Here is a 16,256-nt window from a genome sequence, read left to right as displayed (position 1 = left end):
ATTAAGATCGTTGGATGATGGCTCAGTGGTCTATCGGTTAAGTGATCTTGCACGAGACTGGGTTCGAATATCGCGAGTGCGGGATCATGTATATGCACTGCTGAGGAGTCCCACAATAGAAAGAAACGGCCGTCCAGTGCTTCCAGGTTTTCCATGATGGTCTAGCTTCAATTGACTCATGATCTGAATTATATAAAATTACTAAAATCTCTACAAAACTCCCTTCTGATAACATTTAGTTATCAGGACACATCAAATTAAAAAAAAATTATGATCAGTTTGAAGAATAGGGATGTAATTTTATCGATTCTTTAAATGATGTTAAGACAGTGATAAATTTTCTAGAAAGGAATTAATAGAAACCAAATGGAATGGAAATGGACATATAACTAACAGTGACTTGCCCCTTCCAGCCATATGGAATGGTGAAGCCTAGTAGGCCCTTCTGGAGAAGAGTGCTAAATCGAAGCACGGCATAATTACCGTGGCAGGATAGCTGTTTCTGCACTGCTTACGCAGAACCATTACATAACTCTCACAACCCATTTTTTGTCTTTTTGTTTTTGTTTGGGTAGACTCATTTTTATTTTATCACTCATTTGAACCCTCAGTAATTATGCAATGACTCTATGTAGCATTCGTATTCGTTCTCGGGTATTGGTAGATTGGTTGATTAGGCCAATCTCCACCACCCGGGTTACCACTCATGTTAGTTCATGGAAACAGTCCCATGATTCAGGAGGCATGACGAGGACGTATGAGTCGGACTTTGCCGCCCAACATTGAATTAAAAATTCTTCACACTTTAAATATGATAATCAACTTTATAAGTATTCATCTATACTGCTATGAAAGCATTTCTTTCCATAATATTCCCCTTTCTCTTTGTTTATTCTCTTTCAATTCAGCGTTTATTCACAGTTATATTAGAAGCGTATGATTTAGTCAATCGTGATGAGAAATATTTAATTGATCGAGCTATACATCGTGGTCTATTACGTCCATTAATTTCTTCGACGAAATCATTAAATCTCTCCACAGATTGGCATCAAGTTACTATATCTACACAATATTCTGGTTATACATTTTGTATTCAATTAACATGTGAATTAAATCATTATGGTAATGATTGTACTAAAGTATGTCAAGTCAATGAGAATCATACCAAATTTAAATGTGATGCAAATGGTGATAAAATATGTGAACCTGGTTGGAGTGGAATTGAATGTGATAAAGGTAATTGAATGAATTATCTGTCTATCTGTCTATTTCTATCATTCTATCATGTCTTAATTTGTAGGTAGCATCTGTCATATGAGGTATCATAGAAAACCAAGATGAACTAGACAAGTGTTTCATGTTTGTTGAGGACACCCTAGTAATCACAATTGATCACTGGGTGGTGATCAATGTCATGCGTGTCAAGTCCTTCTTAGTGCTGATCGAATGCTATCGATCAAGTTACAATGTGGCCAACAGTCTAGGTGGCTCGACACTGCGTGCACTATATATATTGAGATAAGTTGGTGGTTGGAGGTGATCTCAGTCCTACAGGAGGTCAGTCGTGGCCCGGATAGCTCAGTGGTAACGTCTCGGACTGTGAAGCTGAGTGACACGGGATCGAATCCGCCAGGGAGCATCAGTTCCCTCAGGATTACAGGTACACCTTGCTGACGAGTGCCAAGTAGCACGAAACCCGGGTCCAGGGTTTCCTGTTGACCACCTCCAACTACCAACTTACACCCTAGTAATACATATTCACTAGAAATCATAACTGGCAGAATTCTGACACATTGGAGATGAGATAATTGAGATAAATAGGACTGGATAATTATCACATAATATTCAAAATTGGTTGAAATTGAAATTGTACTATTTGGCACCAACCCACTTGTTCAAATGACTAAGCGTTCAGCTTATTATCATTATTACTGTAGGTGGTTTATAGAGACTGTTGGCTTTGATAGGGAATAAAGTTCCTGGGTTCGATGTCTGGTTGAGTTTCGTGTGTGCACTTCTATAGAATCCCATACTAAGATCAACCAGTTGCCATATTCTCCTTGTGATCAATACCACCAGTTATTTTTCATGCCTATTATTGTGATGCAAACATTGTTTGGAGAGTGAAGAAGTTTACTATACCTTATCTGTTACGGAGCTGTCCATTTATCTTTCCTTTTGTTGTTTTGTTAACAGTTTGTAATTATTAGGAATAATTAAGTCAACAATAATCTAAATTCCGAATTATCAGACTAATCTTAACTAATTTATTATTTAGTTTAACAGAAGGGGTTTGGTGGAGATTTTAGTAATTTTATAGAGTTGAGATCATGAGTCAATTGAAACTAGACCACCATCGAAAACCTGGAAGCACTGGACGGCCGTTTCTTTCTATTGTGGGACTCCTCAGCAGTGCATAATCACGATCCCGCACTCGCGAGATTCGAACCTAGGACCCATCAGTCTCGCGCCAGAGCACTTAACCGATAGACCACTGAGCTGGTATCCAACGGCGTTAATGTCTAACTTCTGATCCAATTTTCATCATTGTTCATAATGCTGATATATTTAGTGGTAATGTTGTGTGTGTTACCTATATCGAAATAAGTAGTATATATCATAAGCCAGGAGTAGAATATCTAGCAGCAGAACATGGAAAAGATCGAGAAGGGAAGAACAGAACCAGAAAATAATTGCTATGGAGATGAAGGAACAGTAAAGTTTGAGATGACTGATTGACATTTACAAAGGAACAGTCAAGTTTGATTAACATTTTACAAATGATTATCGAATCTCACGAGGCGTGATCGTGGATGCGCACTGCTGAGGAGCCCCACTCTAGGACAAAACGGCTGTCCAATGCTTCCAAGTTTTCCATGATGGTCTAGCTTCAATTGATTCATGATCTCAACTATATAAAATTACTATAATATCCACAAAACCCCTTCTGATATTAATTAACATATGCTCACTAGTGATTGACTTCAAGAGGTATTTTCTGGAGTTCTAATGAGAAGCAGTAACCAATGGAGTTCAACCAGATAGTAACTCACTGAAGACAATGGAGGGTGTGTCGCGTTTATTCTTTTCTCTTTTAACTGAAATGTTGTTATTATTATCGAATTTCTTGAATAAACTAAGAAATTTGACTCATGATTTCAACTTTGAAAAAATACTGAAATCTCCACAAAACCCCTTCTGATTATAATCATATGCTCACTAGTGACTGACTTCAAGATGCATGTCCTGGAGTTCTAGTGGGAAGCAGTGACTAGTGGAGTTCAACCACGTCTGTTGTGAGATAACAACTCACTAAAGACAATTGGTGAATGGTCGCCCATAATTCGTGGATCGGTTGAAGTTAGACACTAACACCGTTGGATACCGGCTCAGTGGTCTATCGGTTAAGTGCTCTGAAGCGAGACTGGTAGGTCCTGGGTTCGAATCTCGCGAGTGCGGGATCGTGGATGCGTGTTGCTAAGGCGTCCCGCAATTGGACAAAACGGTCGTCTAGTGCTTTCAGGTTTTCAATAGTGGTCTTGCTTCAATTGACTCATGATTTCAACTTTTTTAAGAAATTTCATTTTGATATTATATCATCCATTTAATTAATATTTCAACAAAAAAAATTCTTGTTTTCTTTCTTTTTTCGGTTATTTTTTTATCACTTCTGAACTTTTCTCTCTTTCACTCCTTCTCTTTTCCTTTCTCTCTTTTCCTTTCTCTCTCTATCTCACTCACACACACACCCACTTACTTCAATTACGCCTGTCACTCCTAATGGAGCATAGGCCACCGACCAGCATTGTCACACACTCTCTCTCACACACACACTCTATTTTGTTTTATCATAATCAATCATAAAATCAAAAATAAACGAATTCCATTTTTCAATTTTCAAAGTTTATTAAATAACAAAAAAAAGAAAAAAAGGAGGAGAGAAAAACAAAAAAAGACAGAACTATTGACAATTAAACTAGTGAAATGTTTATATTTTCATGATTAAAACAGTCGTCCTCTTTATAACGAAGATGAAAACATTCGAAATAGACTATAATTTAGATGATATTGTAAAGATTGAACAATCTTATAAGGATAGTTGGCAAGACTATAGTTTATGGACGAGCCAATCAGAAGCGTTTTTGAGGAATTTCAAGGTTACGGCGCCAATTTCAGTACCTGATGCTCATATACGATCGGTTCACAAAGAATTTCAGAGAAGATTTGACAATTAAGCGGTTACAAACAAATGAGACTACTAAGAAGTTCCTGTATTTGTAATTGCGGGTATTAAATGACTCGTAGACCTTGTGCAGACTACAGTGATGTTGTCCTTCGATGTAATATATGTTGAAGGAAGACGTTTGCTAGAATAGGAACCTTTATCACTCGATCCAGATTGAGACTAAGGCATATTATAATAATTGACGCTAACTGTATAATAAAAGCACCAATAACATTGACTGCAATAATCACAGATGTTACTGAAGCTTTGGCTGTTCAACAGGTATGAGTACTGTAGGGACATATCCATAATAAAAATGATAAACTTACACAACCGTAGTACATACAAACAATAATAAAGCTATGTAGTCGAGGCTGAGAGGGTTTTTAAGACCTTATCATGGCTCCAGAGACCAATTATTATGGAGCCATATGGATGAGTTCCTTTACCTTTGAACCTTTTTCTAACCTTGACAAGTTTTTGGACCATATAAAAGATGTGTATCCACTTTAATTATTTGGTTTTGTATAATATATTTGTACTCTATGCTGACTGTTCACTGATTGGCTAACACCTGTCAAGGTCACTTAAGATTCGTTCAAAGGTCGTCCATAAATTATAGTCTCGCCGGATGATTTTATATCATGTTACCCTTCATTGAGGAGTATAAGCCATCCACCAATATTCTTCATCCAACTCTGTCCTTCACAATCATTTACACTTGTTTACAGTTGATATTCATCCTTTTCATGTCTCTTCCCAATTCCTGACGTAGCGTGTTCTTCGGTGTTCCTCTTTTCTGTTTCATTTCACGATTACAAGTTAGCAGTTGTCTTGTGATGTAGTTTGATGATTTCCTTAATGTGTGTCCTATCCACATCCAATATCTTTTCCTAATTTTCTCTTCATCTAGAAGCAGGTGTGTTCTCTTCTACAGTAGACTGTTGTTGATAGTATAATCATTATGAGCCATGAAGAACTTCCATAGATTATTTAATGTAATGTAATGTACAACTTATTAACAATGAATACTGACAATTCCTTCAGCGATCGTACTCATGATCCCTCACTGACTTGGTATCTAATTGTTCTATTTTTAACTTGATGGATGGTTGGATCATGTGTTGAATTAAAAAACAACCCAGAATAGGTGACTAGTTTCAGCGAGGTATTCGATTTATGATTGCATCTCAAAACAGTCAGTCTTAAACTTATCATGATGTGTTTAAACCAAGAAAAAAATGAAGTTTTTCACAGCACGTTTTGTTCCAATCCAAACTTGTCAGCTAGAGATGCCTGTACCCAAGTGTTGACATTTACACTGGAGTCTAAACCAACTTAATGGTTATCTTAGTTCAGTAGTCTAATGAATAACGCTATCATGTTTTGTGTAATAATCACGATACAAATTCAAATATATCCAATTAACTGAGTTCCTACTATAATGAAATGTCCATTCTAGATTTCAATATTGTCTACTAACCTAAATGTTATTAGTATACATTCATAGGGGATATGAGAATATTGACTAAATGAGTTTTTATATAAACGAAGATTGATCAAACGCTGTTTCCAATACAAACAAAAGGAAAATAGAAATCAACAGCAGACTTCTGTGGGAGAGAACAAATCAGTTTCCAACTGAAGAGGAAATTAGGAAAAGATATTGAGTGTGGATAGGACACACATTAAGGAAATCATCAAACTGCATCACAAGGCGAGTGTTAACTTGGAATCGTGAGAGGAAACGAAAAAGAGGAGGACAAGTGTAAATGATTGTTTAGGACAGAGTTGGATGGAGAGTGCTAATGGGCGGCCTATGCTCCTCGATGAGGGGTAACAGACGTACGTAATTAAGTTACAAATAACAATGACTAATCAAACAGACATAACATAGTTTTCATTAGTATTGTTAATTATCCTATTATTATTATTATTATGAGCTTTATTCAATATTATATTTTTGGTACAATATTAAATTCTCAGCACAATGTACTTCAACAAGTTTCCGTTTCTTAATTCTTTGTCCTTCCTGACGATAAATATTGAGTGATCGCCAGTTAGAAGTTAGCAGCCCAGTCAATCGACATCTGGATAATGTATATTCTTCTCGCTGCATATTGCCAGCAACCACGATATCTCCGATTAAGCCTTCTGTAACCTTTACAGCGAAAGGTCTTACACTTTTCAGGAACGCACCTGAATAGGTTGTGCGATTAATAGGCATAATGATGTATTAAAACAAACGAAATTAGATAACTTGTTGAAATATCTAGAAGATAGGAACACGTAGCCCAGAGGTTTAAACAGGCCGCCAATTAAAGATATTGAAGATATTGTACAGTGAGGGATTGTAATATAAATTGAATGATAACTGTTATGTTCCATATGTTTTAATACCTAGCAATATGCAATATTGGTTGTCATCCAGTTCATGGAACTTGTTCAAGACCAGGAGAATGCGAGTAAGTTGATTATTTTGTTTCATGGATCATTTAGTGGTGCCTAATTTCATATTTATCTAATCTTTTTTGATCCTGTTCGAATCCCATTGATCAAGTCTCATTTCGAATTAGTTTTATCATTAAAACTATTTTCTATGTGAATCATAAATTTTTACAAATCATTAAAAGAAAAACGAAATTATAATAGTAATTTGATAGTTGAGTCCATGATTTCGAATGTGTCTGTTGTGAGGCAGTTACTCACTAAAGACAATCGTGGATGGTGGTGCAATATCATGGATTGATTAAAGTTAGACATTAACACTATTTGATACCGACTTAGTGGTCTAGAGGTTAGGCATTAGCGCATGAATCTGACAGATCCTGGGTTGAGCCCCTTATGGTCGGGATCGTGGATGTACACTGTCGAGGAGTCACATACTAGGATGTAACGGCCGTTTAGTGCTTCTAAGTTTTCCATGGTAGTAAAGCTTTAATCGATTCATGCATTCAATGATTAAATGAGTTTTTAATTTTCGTTTTCGAATAAAGCAATTATCATTCTCCATCCTCTACCTTGCCCCCCACCAAATATAATTTACAAAAGAAAGCAAATAAACAAAACTTTTATTTGATTATATACCCTGATTATTTTTTTTCATGTAACTGTAATCAAATGACAACCAAGATTGTTAGTCGGGTTTGTTTACTTGTCTTCTATTGATAAACTGATATCTCTTCTTCTATTATTTTGATTGAGATTATGAATCAATTAATGCCAAACTGCTAATGAGTATCTAGAAGCACTAGATAGCCATTTCGTTGTGGTGTTGGATTCCTTAACAGTTCATATCCACGATCCTGCATGTGAGATTCGAACGCAGAACCTTCAGCCTCACGTGCAAATATTTAATCTCTAGAGCAATGAGCTGGCATCCAACGGCATGCATTGATTGCTAAAGAGTCTTATACTAGAACGAAACAGCAGTCCAATGCTTTCAGATTTTAAATAATGGTCTTAAATTGATCGATTCATGATCTCAATCAAAACTCAACAATCTCCACACTATTCCCTTTTTCCAGATTACTGGTAAAACAAAAACGAACACAATAAACAAATGAATGTTGTTAATAAGTGAATAAAGTATAGATATACACTAGTCACTTTCCTATTGATTGAATCAGTAACTAACAATGAAATGTTAAAAAGATACATTTGATATCTATTTAAGACTAGTCAATTGAATATTGTTAATGTAGGATTTCATATTGTGGTGTGGGTTACTGATATCCACATAAGTAGTATATGGTGATAGTCGAGCATTGAATGTATTTCTGTAGAAGATTGATAAGGAGAGAACAGTAACGGCATGTAATTGGTACGAAAATGCATGAACAATTATAATCGGAGTCTATGGACGGATATTTGAAGAAGAAACAGTCAATATCGAAACAATTGATTGATAGTTTGTGAATTAACTGTTCACTATATGGAATATGAAATACATTCGATTATCCCCACTAGTGTTCTTGTTCACTACAATATGTCCATAGGTATCTTTTACAATTATGTTCCATAATACTATTTAGTCATAGTCTGGATGCAAGTGAAAAGGTAATAAGTAAACCTAATTTATCTATCTCTACATTGTTAGTTATTATAGTAAGTATCAGAATCTGAAGGAATTGTAATTACTTAGTTACAAAGGAGAAGAGTAAAAACATGCACATATGGAATATCAATCTTTGCTTCAGGAAAATCAATAATTATGATAATCAGTCATATTTATATAAGAAGAGCATGATTTTCATTATTTGGTAGTTACTTACTTACTTACGTCTGTTATCCCTCGTGGAGTAGTATAGGCCACTCATCAGTATTCTTCATCCAACTCTGTCCTGGGCAATCCTTTCCAGTTCTTTCCACTTGTTATTCATTCTTTTCATATCTGCTTCTATTTCCCGGCGTAATGTGTTCTTTGGCTTTCCTCTTTTCCGCTTACCTTCCGGATTCCAAGTTAGGAATTGCCTAGTAATGCAGTTTGGTGATTTCCTCAAAGGGTGTTCTATGCATGTTATAATTGTATTTTTGCTATATAAATGACCCAGCGATTCCTATTGCTTAGTATTCTTATACGATGACACTCGACAAGACCCCAAAATCAGAACACGTTGAACAGGAATGAAATTGTATTCAAAATAATAATAATAAGTGAAAAGCAATCAATAGTTTAAATAACGTTCATATATTTATAGTATATACATAAGAAGCTTCTAGATTTTTCTCCAATAATATGCACGGGCTGATCGGTTTAAAATTAACCAATTAGCGCGCAGCAACACCATCATGCATAAAACATGCTTAATCCAATCTATATCCCACTAACAATGCACTTCCATCATCATTTCCTAATTTCCTCTTCATATGGAAGCCGGTTTGTTGTCTACCATAAAACGCTGTTGCTCACAGTATCCGGCCGGTGAATGTTTGCGTAAACAACTGTTTATAAATACATGTACCTTCTTGACGATGGATGTCGTAGTTCTCCAAGTTTCAGCTCCGTACAATAGAACTAACTGTCTTGACGTTCGTATAAATAATTATCACTTTGTAGTTAGTCGACAGTTGTGTTGAGTTCCATATGTTCTTCAATTGTAGAAATACTGCCCTTGCAATTGATAGTTAGTTTAAGTCAAATCATATTTAGATGAAATTGAATAAGAATAGTGAATGTTTACAAGTTACCATTGGTCACTTTAGCTGCTAAGATAACTATGACCCTCATTATGAAACGAACCTATATATTATTACCAGAAGGGGTTTTTTGAAGATTTAGTATTTTCATAGTTGAAATCATGGGTCAATTGAAGCTAGACCACCATGGGAAAGCTGGAAGCACTGGACGACCGTTTCGTCTTATTGTGGGATTCCTCAGCAGTGCGCATCCACGACCTCGCCTCACGAGCGAGATTCGATCCCAGGACCTACCAGTCTCACGCCAGAGCACTTAACCGATAGACCACTGAGCCGGCATCCGATGGTGTTTATGTATAACGAAACGGCCGTCCAGTGCTTCCAGGTTTTCCCTGGTGGCCTAGCTTCAATTGACTCACGCTTTCAACTGTGAATCTTTTTATGTTATTCAATACACTAGTAAGTGCTTAAGTATGCAAGAAGAAATAAGAAACGATATTTATCAATAGTTGTTAAAGCTTGCATGTTTCCCCCTGTTATATGTATGTTTTTACAATTGAATTTATTAATCACACTTGATATTTGAGTTCATCTTACCCTGATGAATTATGGGTAATCATCGAGATATATGTTGATTCCCGATGGTCGACATCTTCTAGTACCTCTGTTCATCACGTAATTATAATTTATTAGGAATCTATAAGACAGTTTGCTGTCACCATGATTACATGAATTAAAAGTGATACCACATTTGAGGCTTGATAATGTAGTTGATATAACGATAAAGGCCTTTGAATTGTACACAAGAAGTACTTGTAACCTGATTATGAATACTATTTACAGGGTCAAATAAATCCATATAATTGGTTTTTATGTTCTCACTAAGCATCGTTAAATTTAGGGTTTTAGTACCAAACATAAGTCATTTACTGATTCAATAGGTGTGATAAAACCAAGCAGAACACCAATGTGATGTCGGCTACTTATTATAGACATAAGTAGTATATACCATGAGTCAGGAATAAAACATCTAGCAGCAGAAGATTGAAAAGATCTAGAAGGGAAGAACAGAAACAGAAGCAATTGTTGTGGAAATCCAGGAACAATGAAGCCTTAGACAATGAATGAACATTTTGCGAATGAAGCATCAGAGTATGGTTTTTCTATTTGTCCTCATCTGTATTCTCCTCCACTACTTCACCTATAGTGTTCTGTTGTTTTTTGTTTAATTCGACACTCATAATAACTTTCAATTTTCATTAATTCATTCTTTATAAGTTGTGCAACTGGTTGGCAAGGTCCACTTTGTGATGAATGTATCAAATATCCAGGATGTAAACATGGAACATGTAATGATGCACCATTTACATGCCGTTGTTTACCTAATTGGGGTGGATCATTTTGTGATCAAGGTCAGTTCATGTTAAATATACTATTATTATTATTGCTACTACTACTACTACCACTACTACTACTACCACTACTACTATTAATAATAATAATGATAATAATAATAATTACCTTTCTTCAGCACATTAACGAATTCATAGTGGAAAATGTGGAAAACAAAATTATGAGTGGAAAGATTTTAAACAACGATTAGATGTCAAAAGGAGGGTTTTGTGGAGATTTTAGTAATTTTATATAATTGAAATCATGAGTCAATTGAAGCTAGACTTCTTGAAGTTCTAGTGAGAAACAGTAACCAGTGGAGTTCAATCAGGTCTGTTGAGAGATAGTAACTCACTGATGACATTGGTGAATGGTTGCTCAATTTCGTGGATTGGTTGAATTTAGACATTAACACTGTTGGATGCTGGTCGGCTCAGTGGTGTATCGGTTCAGTGCTCGCGCGCGAGACTGATAGGTTCTGGGTTCGGATCCCGCGAGGCAGGATCATGGATGCGCACTGCTGAGGAGTCCCACAATAGGACGAAAAGTACGTCCAGTGCTTTCAAGTTTTCCATGGTGGTCTAGCTTCAATTTACTCATGATCTCAACTATATAAAATGATTACATGTATAAAAATCATCTCATAATATATCAGTATATTCTTAGCAATAATTAGATTTATGATTCACTTCTCAAAGAAAGCTACCACATGTGAAGTAATAATTTACCCACCATTGTGAGTGACCTAATACCATAGGAACAACCAGTATGAAGATATTGAGGTAAATTTATCCTAGTTGACTCCCAATAACTAGATACCCTTGTGTTCTTAAAGAAAATGATGCTTTAAATGGACTTTGAAACCTGATTTCCATAGTCAAAGGAAACTATCGACTGAACTATTCAAGTAGTAGGTAACTTGATGGGATATCAAATGAAGTCAATCCGTGAGAACTAATCAATTTTCTGTTTGGGAGTCTTTAGTGTTAACTGAATTCACGATGGCACTTTTTCAAGTCAACAAAAAAGGTTTATCGGTACATATATGATTCATTCATACTCATTATTACAAATAACACAGAAGAGTATTCTATTCTATTTTCTATTTCATTGGTAACTAATCGAATATACAGATTTGGATTATTGTGGACGACATCAACCATGTTTAAATAATGGAATATGTAGAAATTTGAATTCTTCATATTCAAAACCATTCAATTGTAGTTGTACACGTGATTTTACCGGGGAATATTGTGAAATAAGTAAGATTATCATGTATAATTCTTTTGGCTAAATTATTCATTGTTAATTTATTTCGAAATTTGTCACTGACTTACTTACTTACACCTGTTGACCCTCGTGGAGGAGTATAAGCCGGCCACTAACATTCTCCATCCAACTCTGTCCTTAACAGTCTTTTCCACTTGTTTACAGTTGATATGTATCCTTTTCATGTCTGTTCCTAATTCCCAACTTAACGTGTTTCATGATCCTTCACTTTTCCGTTTCCTTTCACAATTCCAAGTTAGTGCTTGCTTCGTGATGCAGTTTGATGATTTCCTCACTGTGTGTCCTATCCACTTTCAATATCTTTTCCTAATTTCCTCTTCATTTGGAAGATGGTTTTTCCTCTCTTACAGAAGTATGTTCCTGATGGTATCCAAAAAACGAACACTTATCTTGTGTAGAGAATTGTCTATGAATACTTGCACTATTTTGGTGATGGATGTAGTAGTTCTCCAAGTTTCAGCTCTGTACAGTAGGACTGTGTTGACATTCGTATTGAGGATTCTCACTTTGATATTAACCAACAGACAGTTGTGTTGAGTCCCATATGCTCTTTAGTTGTAAGAATGCTGCCCTTACTTTGCCAGTCCTTCCCTTTACGTTTACATCGGGTCCTCTTTGTTCATTGATGATGCTAACCAGGTACGTGAAAGTTTTCCTCTCTTCCAGAGTTTCTCCATCGGTTTTGATTGATTTGGTTGGTGTTCTCCATGTTTTAGTTGAGGATCTTGCTTTTTCCCTTGCGTATGGTGGGGCCCACTGATACAGAAGCTGCTGCTACACTGTTTGTCTTGACCTGCAATTGTTAATGCGTATGGGATACAAAGGCTAGATAATCTGTGAAGTCCAAATCATCTTGTTGCATCCCAGCTATCTAAATTTGCTAGTATAACTTCATCTTCTAATTAAGGATTTTATATACTTACCTTCGAGTTATTAACTTTTTCTCAAGGCAAATTAGCTCCTCAAGATGAAGTTGAATTTAAGTAGTAAAGTTATAACGTTGAGCTAACTACTTAGAACTGAAAAATTTAACAGAAGAGCTATTATCCTCGATAGTAACAAGGAACAATCAGTGTATACATAAAGCTTTTTTGAGAATTCTATGTTGGAGTTTATAAGATCTCGATTTTTGATTTTCTTCAAATTCATTAGGGTTGGTACTACAAACAACTACCATAAATCGGACATTCAATGTAGAGCCTGAATGATCCGAGTTTGAAACTCACAAGGTCCATCTGTTCAATTGTGGTTGTAGATTACCCCCAATCTAATGATATCAATATAATAAGCCCATATCGCCATTATTATGATTCGATCAAACACTTTATTAACATTACACAGTTGACAATGTCAAATAAGGGAAAATTTATCCTAAAATTTCTATGATGTATCAAGTTTGTATAATAAATCAACACAAGCACTGAACTAGAAGGGATAAGATAGATTATTGAATAAATGATTGTCTTTTGTTTTAACATATACAAATAAGATGAGTAGTGAATCGTAAAATCTTCATTTGAAATTTCATAGATCATCTGGCAAAACTCATATCAACCATCAAATTCATGTACACACACTGCTAAGGAGTTGTGAATATATTGAATGCCTATTGGGCTTCATTTATTATTTATTTAATGTCAGTTTATAGATAGTTCTCTTCAAACTAGGGAGAATCGCTACATGACTTAAATGACCTGAAGGCAAAATAATTTGTCAAATGTCATTTACCTACTTATAAGTAGTTAAAGTGGTAATTATAAAAAGTGCGTTGATTTGGGGAATAAGTCAGAGATCGTTGAAATTGCACTTAGTTAAAAGCGATTGATATATACTCTATAGTCTTTCAGTATCGCATTTTATAGGTTAAAAGAATTGTTTAAATAAATAATGAACAATTGAGGTGGATAACTGCGAGTGGTTTTTCTTTACGAACTTAAGCACATCCGATTATATATATAGATGGTGAGAAAAAATTCCATTGATAGACTTCATTACTGTATTAATAATCCGTTTTCTACGAAAAGTATTCAAGTTGTCATCATCTTTGACGTAGCTAACCTACTAAACAAAGTAAATCAACTGAAAACTGTATCATCCTTTTAGTTAACGAAAATATTAATTTTTCCTGGTTAGCGTTCTTTTTAGTGAGTTTGTTTCCTAGGGGATGGGGTCGTTAACTCCATTTCCAACTCTCCTCCTTTATCCGGTCTTAGAACCGGAAGTAGCCCCCAGAGGGGATACAGGCGGATTCTAACGAAAATATTAACAAATTGTTTTTTTCCGATAATCAATATAGAATTGGCACCATGTACAATTGATCCATGTAAACGTGGTCGTTGTATATCAACAGATAACATCACTTATGAATGTGAATGTCAACCAGGATGGCGTGGTGATCATTGTGAAGAGAGTAAGTTCAGTGGTTAAAAGTTATTTGATTTAATACTTTAGATGTTGACACTTAGAGTGAAGAATACAGGGTTCAGATACCGAAGTGGACACCAACTCTGGGATATATAAAGTACATCCAGCTGACGAGTTGTAAATAAGACGACATGTACGTCATGGATTCCAGTGTTAGCCACATACTGTCTATTCTGCATCAACTTGTCTGATATGTCTTAAACAATATGTTTCAGTAAACTTAATTGACCCGTATGATAACTTAAATGTTTGTTATCTAGTTATCCGGTCAGGTTCAATCAAAACTTCATACACCACCTAATAGTTGAAACAATCGGCAATGAGAAAGTAAGAAAATTAAGAATACTTAGGAAGCTTTAATGTCAGAATCGAATCAAAACTTGACATCAATCACGTATACATGAATTCATAATAAATGATCCAGACAGAGGTATGTAGGCCATGAACAATTCACATATTCATAATACTATTCGTTTCTCATCTGCCAATTAGTCTAAAGTCAGCATATGATCTACCTGACTTTTCAGAAACATATAGCGTAAGGTAGCTTGAATTCTGTGTACAACCTAAAATCTTGATGGGAGAGTAGGAGATTCTGAAAGTTCTAGGTTCGATTCCTGATAGTTCTGTGGAGTAACCTCGTTAGAACGTTTCATGTAAGGACGGATAATTATTCTCCCATGTTAAATGATTCAGTAAGACACAAATCTTAGTTTCTATTTATCTTTACAATAAAACATACATTTTTCTCTATTTTTCATGTATTACATAATCTGACTTCGCAAAGATATTGATTATTGCCTAATCAATGCATGTTTAAATGGTGGAACATGTCAAGATTTAGATGGTCCTGGTTTCCAATGTTTATGTCCACCTGGTTTTAAAGGATCTAATTGTCAATTAAGATCACCATGTAGTAATTCACAATGTGTTCATGCAGTCAATTGTAAACAATTAATACAACCAGTAAATGGAATTGATTATGAATGTATGTGTCAACCCGGTTGGACAGGACAATTTTGTGATCAAAGTAAGTGAAAAAAAGAAAGATGGGTATTGTTTAATATTTTAAAAAGAATAGGAAACTCGATCAGTCATTTTTATATTTATGATACATTGGAATCGGTTTGGAGTCATGTTTGACAACATCACAGTCTGCTTATTTGTATGATGTTGATGATGATGTGATGAACCAAATACCGTCAGTTCAATCTCATAAAATGATCACTTCAGAATCTTTTCCATATAGTTGCATTCTCTACTAGACCACCATAGAAAACGTGGAAGCACTGGACTGTCGTTTCGTCCTATTGTGGTACTCCTCAGCAGTGCACATCCATGATCCCCCCTCGCGAGATTCGAACCCAGAAACTATCAGTCTCACGCGCGAGCGCTTAACCTTTAAAACCACTGGGCCGGCTGGCATCCAATGGTGTTAATGTCTAACTTCAATCAATCCACGAAATTGAACAACCATCCACCACTGTCTTCAATTGAATCATGATTTCAACTATATAAAATCACTAAAATCTCCACACAAAACCCCCTCCTGTTAGATAGATAAGATTGAATGATACAAGTTGGATAGTATGAATTTATCATCTAAAGTTGTTAATATCTTTTACTGATCAGCTGGGTTTTCTATTTTGAAGTGGATTTGACTAAAGTTATCCATAACGATTAATTGTTCTTCTCCAATTATTTAACAATAAGCAGTTACTTACTTACTTACGTCTGTTACTCACAATGGAGCATAGGCCGCCGACCAGCATTCTCCAACCCACTC

The 16,256-nt window shown here is 35.5% G+C and overlaps 1 protein-coding gene across 1 annotated transcript in view; it reads left to right on the top strand.

Moving 5' to 3' along the window:
- Positions 1-16,256, top strand: part of Smp_140600 (Jagged) — a gene marked incomplete at both ends in the record, with an annotated part of 51,736 nt that overhangs the window by 11,279 nt on the left and 24,201 nt on the right. Inside the window, 6 exons of the mRNA XM_018795479.1 lie at positions 1,120-1,237; positions 6,630-6,690; positions 10,643-10,776; positions 11,890-12,018; positions 14,343-14,456; positions 15,258-15,500. Of these exons, the coding sequence (XP_018649788.1) occupies positions 1,120-1,237; positions 6,630-6,690; positions 10,643-10,776; positions 11,890-12,018; positions 14,343-14,456; positions 15,258-15,500 (799 nt within the window). The remainder of the gene's footprint in view (positions 1-1,119; positions 1,238-6,629; positions 6,691-10,642; positions 10,777-11,889; positions 12,019-14,342; positions 14,457-15,257; positions 15,501-16,256) is intronic.

Source organism: Schistosoma mansoni, chromosome 2 (assembly GCF_000237925.1).
Source record: "Schistosoma mansoni strain Puerto Rico chromosome 2, complete genome".
Lineage (NCBI taxonomy): Eukaryota > Metazoa > Platyhelminthes > Trematoda > Strigeidida > Schistosomatidae > Schistosoma > Schistosoma mansoni.
This window is presented reverse-complemented; position numbering and strand designations above follow the sequence as displayed.